At 43.4% G+C, this 22,344-nt stretch overlaps 1 protein-coding gene across 1 annotated transcript; it reads left to right on the top strand.

Annotated features, from left to right (window-relative positions):
* Positions 1-41: 41 nt before the first annotated feature.
* LOC149364647 (DDB1- and CUL4-associated factor 17-like) lies at positions 42-20,662 on the top strand. The gene is made up of 13 exons (XM_089574618.1): positions 42-661; positions 953-1,014; positions 1,096-1,137; positions 1,280-1,376; positions 2,537-2,761; positions 5,994-6,086; positions 6,178-6,294; positions 9,484-9,586; positions 11,089-11,198; positions 11,297-11,433; positions 12,462-12,630; positions 16,505-16,663; positions 19,167-20,662. Exons 1-13 carry the CDS (start codon positions 548-550, stop codon positions 19,443-19,445), a joined length of 1,707 nt encoding a protein of 568 aa, XP_089430744.1. The 5' UTR covers positions 42-547; the 3' UTR covers positions 19,446-20,662.
* The last annotated feature ends 1,682 nt before the right edge of the window (positions 20,663-22,344 follow it).

The following is a 22,344-nucleotide window of genomic DNA, read 5'->3' as shown; positions in this document are numbered from 1 at the left end:
ATCGTCATTATATCTGCGACCAACAACAATCGACGGTGATACTTTGTTGTTAAGGTGAATTTGCGCTGTTATTATAGATCAATAAAAAGAGTAAACTGACATAAAGGAAATGAAACGAAAACAGAGAAAGAAATAAGGCTATTTCCATTCCGCAGAGCTTGAAGAACCGATCTAGAAACCCATTGTCAACAATTAAATGGTCTAAAAACGTTGGGGCAGTGCTATTCAGTGTATAAAAACATAAATGAATTACGATATAACTGAATGAAGCTTTCCTTAAATTGCACAAAACTCAGTAGTTATAATGCTGCAACGTATCTACATGCCTGGGCCGTTTTAAGCTGGATGCAAATTAGAACAGCTGTTGCATGCTGTGTTTGTCGTTGGCTTCAATGTTGCGCGGTGAAGCTGCACCTGTCTATGCGTAGGTTCTGGAATGGTTCTGGCTGCCGCACCGAGAGTTAAGCTGGAACTTGTCGCTTTCTAGACCTTCTTATGTCGCGATGACTTCCATTTAAGTCCAGTAAGGGCAGCTGACCGCTGTATTATGCCCAGGATAAAAAGCAGAGGCACTGTTCAAGCTTTACAGTACCGGGAAATTGGCATAGGCAAGTCACCATACAGGTACAGTCTCAAGATACTACGGCTGCTAATATGTGATGTAAGTATATTTTGTTAATCATGTTGTAATTCCTTACGACTTCACCTAATGAGAGGTATATATTGGACTCGTTAAACATGTTCCTTTTATTTATTCGTTTTTGCCAGCTGCGACGCTATGTGCTTTGCTTTGACCGAGCTCACGATCGCTTTAGGTGTTCGTAGTTTCGAAACTGCGCATTGTGGCGAGAAATCACTCGTTAAGCGCCGATTTAGATCTGCACTTTTTTTTTTTTTTCTGGAAAAGAACTAATCGTGTTATTTGTGTTGCTCGGCGTCCTGCACCACGCAGAAGCGTTCGACGTTCACGAAGATCTGGGAAACGCATTCAAGGTCCCCTATCGCCTTCGAAGAGTAAGGAAAATAACTAATCTTGTGCAGTCACTATACGCCTGCATGACTGCCGCTGGTTAACACCTGTTTCTGTTCATGTAGTGGCCACATCTACCTTGACAACTACAGGACCTGCTTGGCTTTGTAAGTCGTTCGATTCTTCCTTGGTCTTGAGAAATTAAGTTTCTGAATTCGCTTACCTCCCTTTCCTATTTCTCGAAGTAGGAATAACCTAATTTTGCACGATGCGAAATAAGCCGTCACATGCTTCATTTGTTTCTAATAGGTGTGGCATCAATGCTCTCCCGAGTCCTCTTTACAAGCTCCCGCAGGAGCCGAAAAACAAAAAGATTGAAGATGCTTTGGTCTACACAGGACCACTGGTTAGTAAACTACTCTGCACGTTTGAGCTCGTCGGCCCTAAATAAATATTTCCTTTTTTGTTTGCTGGGCCTAATCGAGGGCAATTAAGAGAACCCTTCAACACTGCTCAAAATCGAATGTACAGAGCAGCCTGGAGTGTTCAACAAACCTTTGTAGCTATATGCAGCTGTAGATTTAGGCTGTGTTCAACCCAGTGTTAGTGTAATAGTTCCCGTGTTAAAAGCTTCTTCCAGATTGAAGGGTTCCTGGGAGCACACTGAACTAAAACTGCACATCTGCTTAGCTCATCTGACAGCAGAGTCACTATGCATCTAACTTTAGCATTGACTTTGGTTTTTGTGCAAAGATAAATATTTTGTTTGCAGAAGTTTGGTGGTTGGAATTAATCTTCATGAAACCCTCCAATGTAGCACGCCTCAAAGCCCAAAATGCAGATTTTGCTCATGAGAATATGCAGCTTATATTTTATGTGCTCATTTTAAGTGAAGCTGTCCGTCTATATGCACGGGTCACTAAAGCTGTGCAGCAGATCAGAAATGTGAAACGTTAGTGATAGAGGAGCAAGCTGTGAAGGGAGATTGATATGGGTAACACTAAGAGAGCAGGGTAGGTATAGGGAACATATGTGAGCTAACAATATTATAGCTGAGATTAGGAGGATGAAATTTTGCATGGACATGGTATGTAATGCACTGAACAGGTAACTGATGGTTCCTCAGGGTAACGAAGTGGACACTAAGGGAAGGAAAATGTTGCAGGGGGTGATAGAGTTAGGTGGGCAAATGAATTTCTTGGTTGGTTTAATGGGGTTTAATGCCCCAAAGCAACTCAGGCTGTGAGGGACGCCGTAGTGAAGGGCTTCGGAAATTTCGACCACCTGGGATTCTTTAACGTGCACTGACATCACACAGTACATGGGCATCGAGAATTTCGCCTCCATCGAAATTTGACTGCTGTGGCCACGATCAAACCCGCGTCTTTCGGGTCAGTAGCTGAGCGCCATACCCACTGTACGCAGCTGGTACAAACAGGGTTTATTTGAGGTTAGTTGGAGGGGCCTGTGTCCTGCGGTGTTTGTAGTTGAGGTGATTATAATTGTGCATAGATGTGTTATGATTATTCTGCAGTCGACAATACATTGCTGCTTGTGTGTTTGCAGCACCGGTTGCCTAAATTGGCAAAGGACTGCCGGGCACTGTTTCTATCACTGACAGCCGACAACTGGGTTTACTGCCATGACAAGATGAATGGCCAAGTTCACCAGGAGATCTACCTCGGTTCACCCAACCACTACAAATTCAAGCACATTGACTGGGAGACCCATGGCGAAACCATCATTTTGCAGTCTCTGCACAACCACAGCCATTCTCATCTTGCTCTGGCGGTGAGAGAAGCCGAGAAATGGTTGGCGATGTGTTTGGAAGTGAATGTTTGGTGAAACTGAGACAGGCTTCTTAGCAAAACTTTAAGATGTATGGGCATCAAAAATTTATGTGTTCATTTTTTCCTTTGGAGTCATGTCAGAGATTCTAGTATATATAGATCACCACATTGAATTTGCATATGCTTGGCAAGTAATTTATTCTCTCATTTTGTTTCAGTTTTGGTTTCAGTAGCTGAACAGCGGCTATGATGTCAAAGTTCACTTCAAGTCACTTGAGGCATAGAAAAACTGTGGTACAATCATTGCTTCGTCATTTTAATTGACTAGAACCTTTTACCAGCTTGCCCCAAGAGCCATCATCATGTTCACATTGCCTCGTGTGATATGACAGCAACTTTGACATAGGTGCCATTAAGGCTGTTTCAGACACATGCAGGTGACAGTGAATAGACGATATGCGAAATTGCTTGGCGGTCTGGCAACACCGCGCCCACAACTTCCGGTTTCCATCTTAGGTCGGTCGAGCTTGTCGAGCTGGTGCATCGTTTTCTATGCGCGCTTTCTTCTTGCGAGTGGAATTTCAACATGCAAGCTTCATCTGCTGCGTTGCTTTTACAGCTGATCTTTGGCCAAATGTAGGTGCTTTCAATAAGCGCCAGCTTACTCCTACCGCGTCCTCAGCTTCGCTTGAAGTCTGGCGCTGATGATCGCAATAATCGGCACTCGAAAGTGGGTTGGAAAGTCGAACCATGACCGTGTGCTGTTGTTGTTTTAATGCTCGCATTAAAGCACCAGTTCAAGCATCACGCATGGCTATTTTATTCCCAGGTGGACACGAATTCATCTGTTAGGGTAGCGAGCGGTTATTTTGCGGTGAGTGCGCACGTGTGTTGACAAACTTGTGTGACAGTGCGAACTTTCGTTCACGCCGACGCCAGGAGTTTCGTGCATTGCAGTATAATCACACAAGACCCTCGACCAGCTGCGTAATTCGATTTCTTTACTGTAATGTGCAATGCGCATCCGCGGTTTTCAACGTCACCGTTTCAGAGCCCGGCGTCGGTTGATTTTCGCCACAATTCGTTGAAACCGCGTCCTGCTTAAGACACAGTCAGTCAGTCGACATTAACAAGAGGAAAGTAGGCATGCACATATAATTCAAAATATTGTAAGCAAAGACGCAGCTTTTTTTTTTTCAGATAAGCACTGAGCCACCGCGGCGGCTTGATTAGAGAAAGGTGCTACAGCTGTAGGTGCATGCACGGACTCGATACGCTGGTCAAGCTGTGTGTGCAGGGGCGAAATTAGCATGTTCGGTGGCTTCCGAAACTTAATTAGCTTACTCCCAAACTTAGAAAAATGGCTTTGTTGCGAAGCAAGCTGTTGGAGCTTACCACAACGATAATAAAATCTGATGGCCTGAAGCGTTTTCAGAACACTGTTGCGCATACTTTCTAGCTTAGAAGTGCGTCCCTCCTTTATAATAAAGTAGCTATATTATTTGCTTCTTTTTTTTTAGATTTTCGTCGCCGCAGATATCGAAGGTATAGGAATCCTCAAGAAATAAAGCATTCGCACCTCAGTTTTTATACGTAGGGTGTATTGCTTCACAAAGACTCCTTAACGCGCGTAACATATGCGTATGGTCCAGAGAGTTTGCTCGCCCTTCTCGCCCTAATTGAACACGGGAAAAACTTAACTGAACACGTAGGAAACTAAGCAGTAATCGGCATATGGTTCTTCGAGTGAACTTATTTCGCCACGGCACGAGCGATTGGCCCGCACAAAAAAATTACCTTCTCTATTACGTTGTACAAGTATGCGTCTATATATATTCACGCCCGACCGGAGAGTTGATAAATGCACGAAATCGGCTTCGAATTTTGATCAGAGACAACAAAGGCTGTGGTCCCTATCTTAATTTAAACGCAAATCACCTCGAGAGATTTGTCAAAAATCAGCGTGCTGACACATGATACCTCGCATGGCGTTTTGTGTTACTAAAACGTTGGGACGGAGTAAAAAAATAGAAAAGCGAAAAGCTGGAACGCACCTAGTTCTGGCACGCATCGTAGTGTCTTTTCACAGTGGAGAGGGTAGCGCAACACTGCATCGGCATTTTACTTTTCAAACGAGGCGCAGCCGTTTTAACCCAACGCCGGACAGCAGTTTCGTTTTCTGTACCGTACCAACATGGAGGACTTAGTTCTCGGAGCGCCGAGAGATGGCGCTTCGCATTTCGCATATCGTCTATTGAGAGTCTGCGCAACAAAAAATTTCAAACTTGTTGGAATCTCATCGCTGTAGCTGCTCAAGCTGCTGCTGCCACTCGAAACAAGTTCTTGCACAGTGGGAGCAGAAATCGCGAGCATTTTCACTCGCATGGGAAACAGGCTTTGGGCTTTTGAAATCGGAGTCAGCACTGTATTAGAGAATGGACAACCAAAACTTGGTGTCTGTGCTTCTCTAAACAGGCATCTTTCGTTTGAGCTGTTAAGGTCTGGGCAAAAAAAAAAAAATTTCCGCAGCCTATGTAACAGAGTATAGTTTGCTGTGAAGACTGCACTTGGGTATTAAACAAGCAGCATTTTAGGCTCTAGATCTAGGAACTGATCCACTGCCACCCTCGACTTGTGTCCCCCCACCTTCACCCTCCAGAAAAATTCTGTCGCATGTGTGAAGCCTCCGCTAAGAGTAAAGTCATCAAAGTAATCGCCAAGGGCAAACCCATCTGCTTTCGCAGAATTGTCACATTAGATGTTAGATTTTCCTGCTTTTTTTTTGTTTCGGCAGACCTCAAAAGTTTACTGAAAATATAACCTTTTTTTTTCTGCATGTTAAGCAGATGCTAGCAGGGACTGTACGTAATACTGGTCGATAGTCAAGTCCTGTTTCTTCGTAATGACTGTATTCTTGCGGTCTTTATCGTTCTTTTTTAAATTTTTGCTATATAGGTGATGCCATAAGGGGTTCATATTTTGGTTGCTACGTTGATGCTCATTTCACGTCATTCCTCATTTATTTGAACTCTGTTTTGTCTCCCCTCTTGGGTTCGTTTTATCTTGTCTCACTCTGAGTAGATGAGAATTTTACTCCGTTTTGTTCATTTTTTTTTTTTCCAGGTTTTTGTATGTTCTCATTGGCACATGGGTAGTGTGTTGTGCACGTTGTGACACCCAAGGATTGTCTATGCATGCGTGTTGACGTTTTGCTTCTATTCTACTTGACCTAGGCTGCAAGAAGCAAGCCAAGGGTTCTGATCACGATAGCAGTATTCACCATGTTTCCCCTTCAGTTCAAGGGCATGTTGGAAATTGACAGGGCTGTAAGTTGAACGTCTTTTATGTCAGTGTTGCCTGCTTCGTGGATTACTTTTAGTAGTTTTAGCCAACTTCTTCATTTCTCTCGTTACGCAGATTTTTGGGAAGGAATGCAACCATGCCAATGTTTCAGAGGGCCTGCTTATTGTCGGCACGGGCAGCACTCTGACTGGAACCGTCAGATTGTATAACTTCAGGAACATCCTCGAAGAAGTGAGTTGGTCTCTTTTTTTTTATGTTGTTTCTCTTCATTGATTTAGTCTCCACTGGTGTTGAAACAGTCATACTCTGTGAAGAAATGACACTGCACGTTGCACTACATGAAATGAGCTGCAGCAGGGTTCAAGCATGCTTTCCTGTCTCTGATCTCCAGCATGATGTCTCTTCTAGTCCCAACTTTTTTAGAGCTTCATTTCTGATGTAAACAGTGTTGCTGACAGATGCATGATATCAGTAGGCGACAAGAATAGTGCATGAGGCGAGGAATGTAGAAGTTATGGCTGTATTTGTACATTGTGCAGTGATGCCACCTTTTTGTCGAACAAGATAAGCTGTGCTGTCCTGTTCTGAAACTGCTCCATATCCGTGTGCTAGCTATCCAGGCAGACAACCTTAGTTGTTGCCGCCATTTGGTAATACAAAGGTTACTTGAAGGTTACTTATAACTAGAGGCTGGGCTTATTGGTTTTTATTTTTCGAAAATTCGGCGGACTTTTTTTGGTTTTTATTTCAGGACACTACTTTCGATTTTTTTCGGCAAATATTATTTTCATCTAATGAAATACTTTTCTTTTCGGGTTAAATCGAAAAGTCCAACCCCTACTTACAACAGACATGACTGTCTGTGGAATCCGTTCGTTATGTTCCCCATATTTTTCACTAAATAGACTAATAAAAGCAAACGCCAAAATGTGAACTTCCATGGTGTACTTTTGCATACGCGCTAGTTACTGTAGGACCGGCGAAATTTTGGCGCGCATTTTTAAGTCGCTGCCCATTTCTCCCTCGGTTGGAAAACAATATGAACAGCACACGCACCGAGATAGAGGCCGCTTGATGTCCTCAGGCATGCTTTGGCATGATTGCGATTGAATGGCCGATTAGGCCTAGCCGATGTTGGCAATGACTTACTTAGGCTGAGAGCCATGCAGATGCACAGGTTTGGTGGCAAGCTTTTTTTCAGCTGTGACGTTTGATCCCAGTTCGAAGAAATGATCAGTGCATGCAGCTTGGATGATAACTATGTTACTGGCGAACGCGCTGCAACGCAGAATATTGTATCGCTTCCTGGCGCGATGAGATCTTCTTTTATTACCTGCTGAACGCATATTTATCTGTTTTAAAGGAGGGAAGATAAGGAAGGACAAGAAGTGTCGACAGCACGTTAGTGTCTTGCTCCACTCCGCATCGTTCCCGCAAGATTCACACCTAACTTGGGTAGCCTGACAATGTGCTCGAAGTATCTACAAGAGAGAGCAATGCTGGGCTCGCGTGGAGGATTTTTATGCTGTGTGTGGAAAATTTTTAACACTCATGAATGGTCGCGATGCAGACCGTAGCCTAAAGAAAAATTAAAGAGATTAGGTGTAAAACGAACTTCTTCAAGATGTCCTTCTTCCCCCAAACAATTCGAGAATGGAATAAACTCCCCCATGATATTGCTACCATTACCTCCACTGATGTTTTTTTTTCCTCACTGTGAAATATGCATTGTAATTAAGCCCTTGCTTCTTCAATGATTGTAAAAGTGTTACCTGTCTGCTTGTTTGATTGTAAATTCAGTTGCTTGCCTATCTTCTTTTTATCTGCATTTCCTGCTTTTTTGACTGTGTTTGAGTCGTCTTCCCCCCCACTGTAATGCCTCACGGCGCTGTGGGTACTGTAATAAATAAATAAATAAATAAATAAATAAATAAATAAATGGTGCATTCCTGCATGCTTGCTTCTGGTGCTTGCGGCATCGTTGCAACCGTTAACACAGTGTCTGGGGACATATGTTCTGATTCCTTGCTGTAGTCATAATGCCTGTTCAAACTGCCCCGTCGACCTCATTCGTTACTAGGCCAATGTTCGTTATAAATGGACGCGACTGGAGTTGTGTTTGTAGTTCTTTATTAATTCCAGTTATGCAACATATAGTGACCCTTGTGTCCCGCCATTCTTTAAAGAAATTAAATACTATGTACATACATCATGCAGGCTTATTGCAGACTTTATACGCACACCATGAAGAATTGTCGACAGCGATGCTTCAGCCAGTACAGGAACTGATTGAGATTGCTGTAGCTCGCTAAGATTTGGAGGACGGAGTCTGATTAATTGCTTCTGAGTAAGGCAAGCACAAGTGTGCAAGAAAATGTGGCAGAATTGGCTGATATAAATGAAAAATTTGGGAGGTTTTAATGTTCAGGAAATATAATGAAGTCTTTCAAGCTTTGTAACTTTTTCAACCGTTGCAAACACTGTCACATCATTTGGTGCGTCACTGTCATGTCTTTTGGCTTCGGCAAAATTCGGCGCTGCTTGCCATTTTCCCTCATAAAGCCCAGGTACTTTGATAGTTATCAAAACTGTCAAACTAACTTCACAGAGCAGAGCCCTCTGTTATTTCTGACATGATCCCTCGAAACTGAATATTTTGGGCAATGCTTGCAGCAAGTGCACTGTGAGTTCACAGACACAAGGGCAGCACTTCAAAAAATCTCGTGTTTCAAATAACTGATGTCTTACTGTTGCACCCATTTGAAATGACATGAGAACATTGCTACTTATGAGAGCTAATTTGGAAGTTTTGCTGAGTGTTCTCACTCAGGTGGCATTTGTGCTTTATTTCTAATTTACCAGACCTTTAGTACAAATGGAAAAAAATTTGCTTATTCTTCTTTAAATAAGGCTCAAGTTAACATTAAGGGGCAGCTTCTATAGTTACCTTTGTTATACATGTTTATTACTAAGTTGACGCCCATCTAAGATTCCCTTTCTTTTTTTTTTCATGCACGTGAAATAAAACATCTTTCTGATTGACTTCAGTAAATCTGCTGGAGTGACACAATAATGAAATTGAACATTTTTCAGATGTTCATCAGCTCATGTGTGTCTGCTTGTGCTGCTTAGGCATTAGGCAAGCAGTGGTGTGTTGTAGCCTGCATAACATCTTATCTAAGGATTAGTGCTTTAAGCAGTGCTTCACCAGGTACTGTTGGGTATTTGTTTTGGCACGACATGGCTTACCACATTCGTTGAAGTATTGTGGCTAAATATTTAAGTACTTTGAATATGTCGTCCAGGTCAGGCTTGCCAGCATGCAGAGTGTTTTCGGCACGCAGAAAACATCGAAGGACACTTGTCTGACATCTTCGGAGCTAATACATAGTTGCGCGTGGCTTCCATTTCACTTCTTAGGCGTGCATGTTTCCAGCTAGGCTCTACGAGCCTTGTGCAGCGCTGGATGGCGCTAAAGTGGGAACCTACCCGGCCGGACTCCCTTTGAACTGCAAGCTGAAGGGTGTGTACTATCTGCCCTTGATCTTTTACTGGAGGGCACTTAAAAAAAAAAATTAAGTGCACCTTAACCCCTTAACCGTTTTGGACGAGCTATGCTCGTCCTTGCCAAGCTGTCTCCAAACCGTTTTGGACGACTGTAGCTCGTCCTCTCTGAATAGGTTCTTCTCTTCCTCGTTTCGGACGAGCAGTGCTCGTGTGTGGCTTAGATGACATTTTGCTTGACAGATGGCAGCACTGACCTGTTAATTTCGTTTTCTTCTACCGCATAAACGTTTTTTTTCGTATGGCAACCTGGGTTTTAAAAATGACACCCGGCGGAGGCAACGCGTGTTTTGCTGGCCCGTCTTCTCGGAAAAGACGCTCTTCTTCGTCGTAATCTTCTTCAGACGATGGTGACTGAGACACCGAAGTGTACATTGTTTCAGGGAGCGAGGACGACGCTGACGTTGTGCTTATCAATTCTTCCGATGAAGAAGTGGACAGCTCAGAAGCAAACTTTGTGAGCGCGCGTGAGTGCATGAAGGTCAACGTCAGTAACATCCCTACATGACCCCCTCGGTTTCCTTTTCTTGCAGTTCCCGGTAAGATGTTCACTATAAGGTTGCCTGATGACTTGCTTGAATATATTTATCACTCATTACCAGCAGGAAGTTGGTTTTCCGTAATATCAGAAGTAATAAACTTGAATATGCTACTTTGACTTCGTGTTTGCTTCAGATCGAATTCGTGCTTTTTATTGCAATAATATTCGAAATCAGGAATAAAAAAAATAAGCAGTTTTGTTAAGAAATTCGTTGATATAACAAAACGGTGAAGGGGTTAATAGCTTGCTGTAGCACAGCAGAACATGAAGGGACCTAATATTACGTATTTCAGTGCTCGCCGTGGTGTAGGCTCACCCTGGGTCATGGTATCAGAGCTCGTGTTAAAAGTTTGTGAATAAAATGAAAAGGACACTGAAGACAGTGCTGCGTGGTTTTTGTTCCTGGTAAAAATTGATTGTTTGTCTTTTGTGGCTAATTTGATGCCTGTTTGGCAACCAAAAATGCATTTATATCTGAAAAATATTTCATCTGAAAAATTATATGTGAAGAAAAAAAAAGAAATCCACCTAATTCAGATTCTGTGATCACTGTTTGGAAATGAATGGCAGTGTAGGCTAGCCTCGGAGATCTGTGTACAAGAAGACAGTATTGACGTCACTGTAGCCTGCTTAAAGTGGTGGGGGGCGGTGATGTCTGCTCTTCATTTTATGGGTATATTCTGTCTTATCAAAGGTGTTTTGGCAGTGAAAACAGCCTCTTTGCCTTCAGAATGTAGCGAGGTGTCAATAGAGGCTAACTTCAGTTCATCCTCAGTGCCCCTTTAAAAAGTGGTGAGTGCATAAATGCAGATGAGTTCATGCCAGAACTGGTGCAGTTTCTTCAGTGCTTCTTTCATGCACACACTGACAGGATACCACCGCCTTTTTTTCTTCTTTTTCTTGCACCTTTCCTTCTGCAGAGCCACCTCCAGTTCTTTTTGAAGTTAGGTGCTCAGAGTTTATGCTCCACTTTGGTTGCTACCCGTGGCATTACATCTCTAGCCCGCCGTCAAAGGAGGGCGTCTTTCAGGTAAGCCCTGCAGCTGTGTGTGATGAGGCCATCCTGGCGATGTCCCTTTTTTTTTTTTTTTCTTCTGTGAGCTTTGAAGCTGCATCTCACTGGTACAGATAAAATCGGTGGAGTCTGGTGAGCTGGCAGAAAATGGGCTTCTGGACTTCCCAAACCCAAGCACAGAGCCGGACTCAATTGCGTTCCATCCTGACGACTCGGGAAGGATTGTCTACAACTCCTCACACTTCATTAAGTAAGCACCCTTTCGCAATTCACTCAGTGAATGGAATTTTAGCATTTGTATCGTTTTGGCCATAAACAGTTAAGTTACAGGCCTGATATGGTGTCATGATGTCATTATGTTATGACATTCCATTATCTGTCTGTGCAACTCTATTCCTATGTGTGCTTGAACTACAATTTCGCATGCTTTTCAGACTGATGTAATAAGATTTCATGAGGCACACAAAGCAGTAGGTGTAATTAGTCATGGAATATGTGAAAATTATACACTTTACATGGCTTCTTGGCCTGTCTTGCTGTTGCTCAGGTTTTCGGCACTGTCAGTGTTCCCTGGTTGCCCAACCCCCGCACCTCTTCTTCTTGTTCGGAATGCTTATGAATTTGCTGTCTGAGTGTCATTTCAGTTACCTTACATGAATTTGTCTATTGCACTACATTGCAGTTCTTGTGAAATTTGAAGCCTCTATACCTTATTACATATGTAAAAAGAAAAATGTCAGGTTCCTTTTGCTGGCATTAGTGTATATAGGTGTAATTCTTGCCTCCCTAGGCCATTTTCAGATTAAACTACTTGTGTGGTAATCACTGAGCAAATAAGTGTGAATTGAATATGTATAATGTGACTAATGTTAATACATATTCACTGCTGATGTTGAAGTTTATGTGCTGACTCGTGTAAGAGGGCATTGCACGTTTTGCTGCTCAAGTTTGTATAAAAAATTTGTAAGCCTTTTAGTAGCGTAAACTGTGAGCCGTCTTTGTACGGTTACAGTTCTTCAAGCACCTGTTGTGTAATCTTGATAGGTATGTTATGTATGAATGAAATGTTTGGCTCGCTGACTACTGTAATTCTTGAGAGTGTAATGTAAAATGTCGCTGTTTGTTACGTGTTTATAACACATGGATATAACTTTTTAATAAACTAGTGAATACATGACACACCATTACAACAGCTACTACTGACCGCCGTGTTACAGGATATACCTGCGGTAAGTCCTGAATTCTTTAAATGCTTTGTATTTTTTTTTTTTTGTTCAGGGTGTTCCGGCTGGTTACTAATAAGAAAAACAAGCCATCGCTCAAGGAATGCTTTGAGATCACCTTCCGTGAAAAACCCACTCGGACTCAACATGAGCGCAACAACAACAAGCCTTCACGACGCAGATGCAAAACTCTTTTTGATATGCAGAGCACTCAGTGTGTAGAGGTAAGGAAGAAAGAAGGGGTAGCATTACTGCTTGGCGCAGTCAGCAGCGATTTCTCGATGTGTTACTGTCAAAAAAAAGTCAGTAGCACATTTTGATACGGCATGCTTCCCGATAAAATGAAGTGATCTTTTTGTAGCAAAGCTTTATCTTTTATGATTTCTCGTGAGTTGTGCTGGTTCCTTTCTTGTTTCCTTCATGCCATAGCCTCGTGCGAGGCAAATAAATTTATGCATTTGTTTGCTACCATTAGAGATGATTGTTCCGATATATTTTCCCACTTTTCTCGGTGTTTTTGTCCATTATTTTTATTCCATGTTATCGTTATGTCATGGACCGTGTTGTTTTAACTGAAAAACGCTGATCGACATCCACCGGTAAAAAAAATGAAATTGATTAGAACCAGAAAGTGCCCGTTTCTGGGCATGTTGACAATCGTTTTTGCTATAAGACATTCTCTCTCTGTTCCTTTCCATTCCCACAAAAATAGAGCAGGCATTAAAAAAAATTTGCTCTCAATTCCTTGCCCTCATTCATATCATAAACTGGTGATGACAGGAAGATCGCCACTGGTCTTAATTTTGTACTTGAAAGAGCACAGTGGACATGGTTTAGCATCCAAATGCAGGCAGCCAACTCAATTCCAGGAAATTTTTTCACCACCAGTAGAGTCTTTCACCGGTTGAAACGGAGCACCATATTGTCCTACGGAGGAAAGAGAGCAAGGTTTATTGCTTGATTTGCGTCTGGTTCACATGTTGCACAGTGCGCAAGGTGCTTTGCCTTGTTCCACTGAGAAAGCACAGATTCGGCTAAGCTTATGAGGAAGGTATTGGCCATGTTGCTAGAAATGGGTAAATCATGGCTCTCATGAAGAACTTCCAAGAATTACTGCACAAGTTTAAGTTTAGCAGTCTGCGCCATTCCTTGGGTCTAGAACAGAAGTTGCTCTCTACAATGAGTTCCTGAGGCGATTTTATTTTGTGAGGCTCTCGCCGATATCCTGAAGTATTGGGGGCCACTTCTGTCTTAAGAGGAGTGACGCTGTCGGAGAGAAGTGGTAAAAGGTCAAAGTGCTTCAGGTCGTTGCAAAAACTTCTTGAGAAAATGACGTTTGTAGTGTAAACATCTAGCTCGTTACTTGGAGTTATGAAAACGCTTGAGTCACAGAAGAGCCTCGTGTATGAGATGTTCCCTCTCTTTGGTGTAAAACTTGTTGCATTCCTAAAAGTGCAATCAGAAATCAGCAGAGGGCCACAGAAGCATGGATTGCCTAAGGACTGAGTAGCTAAGGATAAAATTCTCAGCATTTTTTGCAGTCTGCTACAGAGTGTGCAACAAGTTGTTGAAGGCCATTCATGAGCACTGACAATTACTTGAAATTAACTGATGAGTCCTGGATCCGTGTTTTAATTGCTCAGCCTTGTGTGAAAACGGAGCTGTGGACAGAATTCACACGCCGTGAGCAGACCTACAGGCTCGTAGTGCAAGATGAATGAAGTCCGGAAGCACTTCAGCCAAAGGTCCAAACTTACCACCAGTATAGGGTCATTGCTGTCATCGACCCTGCATTGCTTTGGAAGCTACATGCATGCGACTGGCCCATGCTATCCTGGGCGTCACTAAGCGTTTAGTGTATCCTGTCTCAAGAACTGATGTGGAACAAGAGCCTTCAAAGTTGTATGCTGCCGACATAAAGGAGTGCTCAGGCATGATTATTACAACAAAACTAAGAGTAGCATGCATACTGATTAAATAAATAAAAATAGTGCTGTTTCCCTCAAGGCTGTCACTTGTAAGCTTTGAGAACTTTTTAACCGATAATTGCCTCTGTTCATGCTCAATTGTCCGAAGAAAAATAAATGCCTCAAAACATCTACTGATTTTTTAAAAGTAAACATCAGAAAATCCGCAGCCTTTTTATAATTGCTAGAGATACCTTGTTGTGGCTAAGTTCTCAGCAAGGTCCTGCGTGAAGGCCTCAAGTCACTCTCACATTGCTTGTTAGAATGACTTGGGAGGATATAGCTGCATGACGCACTTTATGGAGAGAAAGCAAACATCTCATTTAAGGAAGTCCTAACGAACGAGTACCTTTCTTGGCGTTTCCAGGCTTCTGTAGCCTTTGCATGACCTAAGTGGTACTTTTATCTTTCTTCAAGGCTTGTGCTTTCTTTAATACAGTATGTAATATATGAACCAAAGATAAAAAAAAGAAATAGTACATGCTGTGACAGTGAAACTGAAGCAATTTCTTGATGACCTCTTGATGTAAATAAGTTAGGGTATCTGTTACTTCATATTAACCAGAACCTGTTTATTTATTTGCACTCGAATGGCTGGAGTTATTGTAGTTACTCGATTCTAACATACACCTGATTTCTATGCATGCGGAAACAATGCGTGAGACGCTAAATATATGAGAAGCACAGTGGAGTAGTTTGCCATTACATCTGTGACAGAATTCGAGCTCGTAACGCGAAAATGCCTGACCACCATTTTTTTATGGCAATGACACTGTGTTTTATGCCAATGACACTGTGTTTATTACTAGCATTGTTTTGGTTTTATATCATACGTTATGCACATGCCATTTTGAAGCTCTGTTTTTCCGAAGAAAGGTGTGCGCTAGGAATGTAAAAATGCCAAATGGGAAAAGTTGTGAATCGTGCACGAAGTATTCAGAGTAAACATTCCTGCCAAGCCATCCTAGGTTTGTCTTGCCCTGTTCACAATGAGTAGGGAGCTTTCATTGAAGCGTTGCTATTTTGAGGTGTGCCATTTTGCCAATTTGCATTGCCATTTTGAGGTTCTCTTGACAAGCTGTTTCGAATTGAAATTTCTTGCATATCTTGATTGGTTCAGGAATTAATCAAAGAAATTTATAAGGTTATATGTTATAAAAATACTCCTGCCTGCATTAGGCAGCTGCCATGAACACTACTTCACTTTTATTCTTGCAGCACATATCTGTTTTTCAATAGCCTTGGAGCATGTTACGTTGAACACTGTGGACAAGGCTTGGGAAGCAGAATGAAAAGGCAGAGAATGCTGTTTTAGTTTTCCGTAGTGCTACTAAAGTGCAGCAAAAGCAATCCCTTCGACTGGATTTACCAAATCGCAGTAGTGACTTGCTAATTGCATTCTTCTAGGATCAAGAGCTCTAACCCTTTCAGATTTTTTGTTTTATTGAAATCAGTCATTTTTTTCACCTAAGTAGTATATTTAGGCCTCAGGAAAGGAAATTTGCTAGTTTTTGAGCGTGAAAGACCAGCAGGTAAGTTTGTACAACGATGTGCAGAATTCCGTACAAAGTGCCAGATTTGTTAGAAATAGTAACACCGAAATGCTCTCATGTGTCAGGTAAGCACCCTAGCAATCGTGGAATCATTTTGCGTTTCGAATATGCACATTACGCCCGAAATTGAGCAAAAACAATCAATTTTTTCACTTGCAACAAAATCTGTATGCACAAAAATGGTGGACAAAGTGCTACCTAGCCCACTGTTGAGTGAAATATTATTTACTGCGTTCGCTACATGGCACAAAAAACCAACTTATTTGCGACAAGAAGGCTACTCAGTTCAACTGAAACAATGAAATCACTGCTAGGTGCACTAGTCTCTCAGAAAAAGCTGTGAGTTTGCTGTCTACACAATTGTGTACAAAGCGCCTTAAAGGGCTAAGCTGACTTTCAAGAAGTGTACATCAGTCTTAGCGTGCATCACTGCAAGCATTAGGTGAGCGTGAGACTGATATGATAGTAACAACCCATTGCACATTTGGATCGCAGCGCTTGTATCCGAAAGATGCAGCTTGTGTGACGTCATGCGGGAAAGGTCGGCTGCCAAAAATTCCCACTCTGTGTTCTTTCAGAAAAGCCTCCTATCGGATGATTATGAAAATGAGCTGGAGCTGTACAGTGTGCTGGGCTTTGACCCAATGGATGAAAACTGCATGGGAAAAGTGGGCATCTACGACAACGAGTCGGGCCAGCAGATCAAGTCCTTTGAGCTTGGCATGAGCCTTGACGAGGTGAGGTCTCAGCAGAGGGTTTTCCTAAGTACAATGCAGATGATCGTTTCGTCGTAAAAAAAGTTGCAGAGTTTGATGAATCCAACTTGGAGCCCCTGTGAAAGGGAAGCTGTAGGTGTGTTGATTGAACGCAGTTATAATTCATGAACTGCATTATACGCTTAGACTCCGACTTTCCTACTACCTCCTCATTTTTGTCCATCCGTCCATCCATGTAGCTATGTAGGTCAGTCTATCGTTGCTCTGCACCTGTGGTTATAGTATGCATAGGGACACCGGAGCAGATGCTGAATGTCTTGAAACTGGCTAGAGTCCTTCCTTTGCGCAGCTAACCAATGTAATATATGGAATTTAGTAAGTGCCTTATACAGGTCTGATAATGGATGACAGGGAAGCTTCCATGCATTTACAGGCATAGATGGTGAGCATCACAGAATAAATGAGCTTCTATAGAAGCTGTGCTTAGGTGGAGTGCAACAAAAGGGTGTCTTCTTTATTAATAAACACCCTAGTACATTTCTTGCAGTTGGGTAATCCAGGCACAGCACAAATTAGCCTGTAGGTTTCTTTTCGATGTTAGCCAGTATGAAAGGGACTTCAGTGCAGCTAAACACGTTCTGGGGAGGGTACATAAACTCTCTCAATCACTACATTCTGTCGTCACAAACGCTTGAGCCAAATAATACACTTCCACATGCAGCAGACAACCCGCAATCACACGCGAAAGTTGGCGAGCTCTTTCCGGCGACTTTTTTATGCTCTCACTCTCCTCCGTCTCAGGCTGCTTATTTGTGTTCAGAGATGGCTGTTGGTTAGATTTTTTTAGTCGCCACGCAGCTACCATGGCCGTGGCCAGTCAGACACGTTGCTCCAGCAGGTCAGGAAGCTCCGCTCCCTCGGGAATTCTCACTCGCGTCGGCATCCGGCAGTGGAGCTGAGTGGGTACGACCAGCAGAGGAGTGCCAACCTTTGAGCGTGCAAAAAGTGACCAAGAAGAGTGGGAAAGACGTGAAGACACTGAAATTCAAATTTTGAGTACAGATAACTCGGCTTCTACAAAACACATTTGAAAAATCCTTGCTGGAGAATATTCACGAAGCGGTGTCTTTAAACATCCCAGGAATACTGTACCTTTATTGAGAGCCACTTTCAGAGCCCCCTTAAAGGAGAATACTCAGTCCAGATAAATTAAATGATTAGTGGCCCAAGATCATGGATGTCATTTTGACTGAGAATGGTGCTTGGATAATCCAGAAGATTTTGTAAAACCTAGAGACATTCAGCTGCGCCCGCTGGGAATTCCAAAAGCTACACCCCATCAAGTGCATTGTTCACTGGCCACAGCTGGTTCATCGCTTTTCTGACAATGCACAGTATACGGGCCTCTTGGAGAAATTCTAGAGGCCTGTGTGCTGTGCGTTGTCAGTGCACGTTAAAGAACCCCAGGTGGTCAAAATCCGGAGCCCTTCACTATGGCGTCTCTCATAGCCTGATAGCCTGAGTCGCTTTGGGACGTTAAACCCCATCAACCATCAACCAACCGCTTTTGTAGGTGTAAGGCAGCACAGTGAATACTGCCAAGATACAAGAGTGCAGAGGCTTGCTCGATTCGCATGCTGCCTGCCCACTTAATCCCTATGGAGGTGTCTTACTTTTGAAATTCAAGTCAAGCACAATATTATTGGTGCTAAAGTGTACTAGAAGCACTTCATTCACACTCTTTCTGAGTGGTGAGACCATCAGGGGATGACAAGAGGAAGGGCGGTGAACATTATACAGGGCACCTCTTAACCGCAGTAACTGCAGTCGTGGCCTAGTGGTCTGGGCAACCGCTTCGGGTGCGGGAGATGGTTGGTTCGAAACCCACCGCCGGACACCCACTGGTAAAAAATGGGTACAAGCCACCCCCGGCCCGGCGCCCGGCTTCCTCAGGGGTGTGCGCTTGGAGGAGGCTCTGCAAACCCCGCTGCACCCTTTTGGGGGGCAAAACTAGTTTCGAACACTCAGCCTGCAAAGGTGGTTCGTGTTTCACTGCAAAGTGAAGAGTTCAACTCAAGTTCCTATGCTCTAGCCAGCGTGTCTCAAGACATACAGGTTCAAACACTACTGTAAGTGATCCTTCGTTCCGAAGGGAAACTTCAGAGTATCCAGCTGACCAGACAGGCCGGTTTTTCCGGCTGTCTGATTTACGAGAAAAAAAAAGGGGCCACAAGTTGGGCTTCTACCGCACGAGGCGGATTTAGGGTTGCTTGACGGTGAAACTTATCTCTGATTCATGAAGGCAACTGTGGTATAAGACCTTTTTCCCAAGCATCTCACCCTAGAAGAGCCGAGCATCAGGCCAGGGAAAATCTTGTACTCATTAAAGAAACCGGTGGGCACCCAGCGATACTGGGGATCGAACCCACCACCTCCCAAATGCGAGGCGGATGGTCTACAACAAGGCCACTACTTCGGCACCCACCTAAGGCTGGGTATCATTTCTGTCTTATCTTTGTTGCAGCTCTGTGACTACACTCTGACGCTCGACCTGGACACGATAGTGGTCCTCGTGAAGGATGAACGACGCAACTTCTCGTGTTACCTGTATCGACTGCACTACCCGGGAATCATGGACTCTCCTTGCTCGAGGCGCCACAACACTAGAAACACCGTCCTGCGAAGATCTCAGCGGAGCAGCACCGTCAGGAACAGCAGCAATAATGGTGTTAATCATGAAGACAACTTGGCTGCCCCCTCCTCATCCTCGCGCAGCAGAGTGCTGCGATCGACAAGACGCTGAATGCCGACAGCCTGCTTCAGGCAGTTGTTGCCGACGGTTTGTTGGATAGGGTGGGACTGCAGTAAGTGCGTGTTCTGTTGCGCGCATGTGTGTGTTTATCTTGTACAGTGTACAGACAATTATTCTGTATTCCCTTCAGCCCTTCTGCATTTCTGGTTTTTCCGAGTGGGGTCAGGTACTGTTGAATTTGGGCACTTGGGCTTTTCAGGCACTCAAGCTATTGGAGTGGTGTGTTGATGTATCATGCACATGGCTTGTTTGTTGATGTGGCAGTTCTTGGAATCTTGTTTTGATATGTTTGGTATGTCATTCAGTGTATTGCAGTGTATTTTGAAAAAAAGCACAGGAATGAAACGAGAAGTGTTATGTTTATGAGCATATGTTGTTGAGATGCTGAGGGTTTGTTGTTTGTTTAAGCTCTCAGTGCCTTTAATTTGCATGTGTTTGTAAATGTGATGTTTCTTAAAGGAGGATCATGTTTTCTTGTTTGTTTTGCTCTGCAGATGAAAATTATGTGGCTGTAAGCCATAGCAATGAGTGATGTCATAAACAGAGTGCATTGAGTCTTGATTGTTATATAATCATTCAAAGTTTTGTTGAAAGCATGCTATTCATTATTTGTATACTCCTAGATTTTAATCTCATCGCATTGCCGGAATTCTGAAACTAGTTAGGAGTCTGGAACTATTTTGGAGCTTTTGTTGTCTCCATGATAAAAAAGTATCCAGGATGTTTCAGAAACTTTCATCTTTTTTGTTGTCATGGGTCAACACTATTTCTGTGATCCACATATATTATGTTTCTGCATGCTTCCACAGTGCTCACTGTATATATATATATATATATATTTGTTAAGGTCATCGAAATTAAGTTTGATTTCAAGCACTGTGTACTCTTGATATTGCGCATTGTTTTTGTGTGCTCACAAATTTGTTGTTTCATTTCGCTTGTAAGGGAAGAGACGAAGCTGGATGAACAGAAGTTTGCAAATGTGAGCTTGATATAGTTTGTTGGAATACACACTAGGACACATTTTTGTTAATAGGTCTTACTGCAGCTATTCGTTGCACAGCTGTGCCTGCCAAGGTAAAGAAAACTTGTGATGGGTCATTTCCTGGGTGCATTTCAGTTTAAGACTGGGCCAGTAAGTGGCAAACTTGTGTGAACAAAATTGCCACCCTTCCAGATCAATAAAGAATTTGTGATTTCCTTGCGAATCCTCATCATGACTCGCACTGCTTTGAGGCCTGAAAGTTTCCAATTTTATTATGGAACTGGAAATCTTGCCCTGTCAGCTGGAAACCATTCATTCCTATCTGGAACATCATCTGCTTCCAGCTGTAAAATTCAGTTTTAGATTATGGAACTGGAAATTTTGTCCATCTGAAATGTTTCTTGCTTCCCGCTTGCTCACGTCACATCCAGCTACTCTGGCTCCAGTTGGAAAAGTGCTTTTCCCACTAGAATTAGCGTCTGCATTTTCATTCTTAGTATCCCGGTGTTTGAATTGACATGGACTAGACGTAACACCTCGACTTTAGTAAGGCGGAGTTTTGTAATGTACTAGCTCCTTCTGGTTCGTCCCAGTGAAGGTTCATTACTGGTTTGTGCGTTTTCGCACTGCTGTCCATTTCTGCCTCGGCTAGAAAGCCATGCGAGCACCACGTACATCTCTGTCTACAAGCCGATTGCGACGACGTCATCATCACCATGAGGCGTGCGCTTAGGCCTAGCGCGTACCAAAACTCACTTTTAATTACGCCGCATCCGTGCAAATTTGTACCCGCCACTTAGGCATCTATGACACTTAGTTTTTGTCAAAGCGCCGTTTTTGCAAAACGGATGCTTTTCATGAAATACCACGTGCGTGCAATCCACGGGGGGGGGGGGGGGGGGGTAAAAACGTTCTGCGTCTTTTATGCTATATTTAGTCTTAGAGAGAGACAAATTTTGGCCCAAATAATTAAGCATATGCAGAGAAAGTGTTGTGAGAGAAAGTGCCTTTGTGGGGGAATGCAGTTGTTGCCTTGGCGGATGGCAAAAGCTTTTGAATAGTGGCGGCATGACGGAACTGTGCCTTAGTGTGCAGATTTTGAAAAGTAGAAAAGCATGCTTTTTGACTGGTGGTTATTCTTTCTTCATCCTTTTGTTTTTGAAGGGAAAGCTTCACTACCTAGGTAAAGCCATTGTCATCAATGTCTGGAGATTTCATCTTCATTTGACCTTATCCCCGCAGGGGGGCGTCTGCAGCATGCAGACGTTGGTGAGTGGCGACACCACGGGGTTAACCCGAGCATCCGCAGGGACATCCCCGCGGGGGGATGATGGTGAACAATGCGTCACCACGGACCCGAGCATCCGCGCTTAGCCGTGCGTGGCATCGCCGTGTCCAGGGAAAAGGGGATCCTGGTGGTTGAGCCGATGCCGAGCGTTTGGACCCTTAAGGCCCCTCGGCGGAGGCAACACACCACTTTGGCCCCAGCTTCCTGTAGACGGCACCTCCGGCCTGACCCGACCGGAGGAAATCGGCAGTCGCCTTTTCCTGTCCTCCCCTCTATCTTTCACTTTCCTATTCCCTTTCTTACAACTCTCCTGTCTCCTCCTCTTTTCTTCGTTTTTTCCTCTTTTTCCTGGCGGCAAGGGTTAACCGTGTGTGACCAACTACCCTGAGTTGAGTCATATTAGGTTATAGTTAAGGTGTACAGCTGGCGTGGGCAGGACTTGCTTTCAAGTTCCTGTCCCGTCCCCTTGTTGGGCTCCATGGTGGGTGGCTGGCACCATGACCGAAAAACATCAATTTTTTATGGCTCCCCCCCTTTCCAAACTTGATCGCTCTCTTAAAAGAGTGCGGAACGAAGCAGAGTACTTTTTTTCCAAAAAGAAACCAACATTCGCCAAA

This window comes from Amblyomma mixtum, chromosome 2, assembly GCF_055824585.1.
Source record: "Amblyomma mixtum isolate Tamu chromosome 2, ASM5582458v1, whole genome shotgun sequence".
Taxonomy (NCBI): Eukaryota; Metazoa; Arthropoda; class Arachnida; order Ixodida; family Ixodidae; genus Amblyomma; species Amblyomma mixtum.
The sequence above is the reverse complement of the archived record's forward strand: the minus strand, read 5'-3'. Positions and strand labels throughout refer to the sequence as shown.

Excerpts from the sequence above, each read along its gene's own strand:
- LOC149364647 (XM_089574618.1), top strand. The coding sequence starts at position 548 with ATGCCCAGGATAAAAAGCAGAGGCACTGTTCAAGCTTTACAGTACCGG. Across the intron at positions 1,138-1,279 it reads TACAGGACCTGCTTGGCTTT|GTGTGGCATCAATGCTCTCC; the intron begins GTAAGTCGTTCG and ends TGTTTCTAATAG. Across the intron at positions 1,377-2,536 it reads TGGTCTACACAGGACCACTG|CACCGGTTGCCTAAATTGGC; the intron begins GTTAGTAAACTA and ends GTGTGTTTGCAG.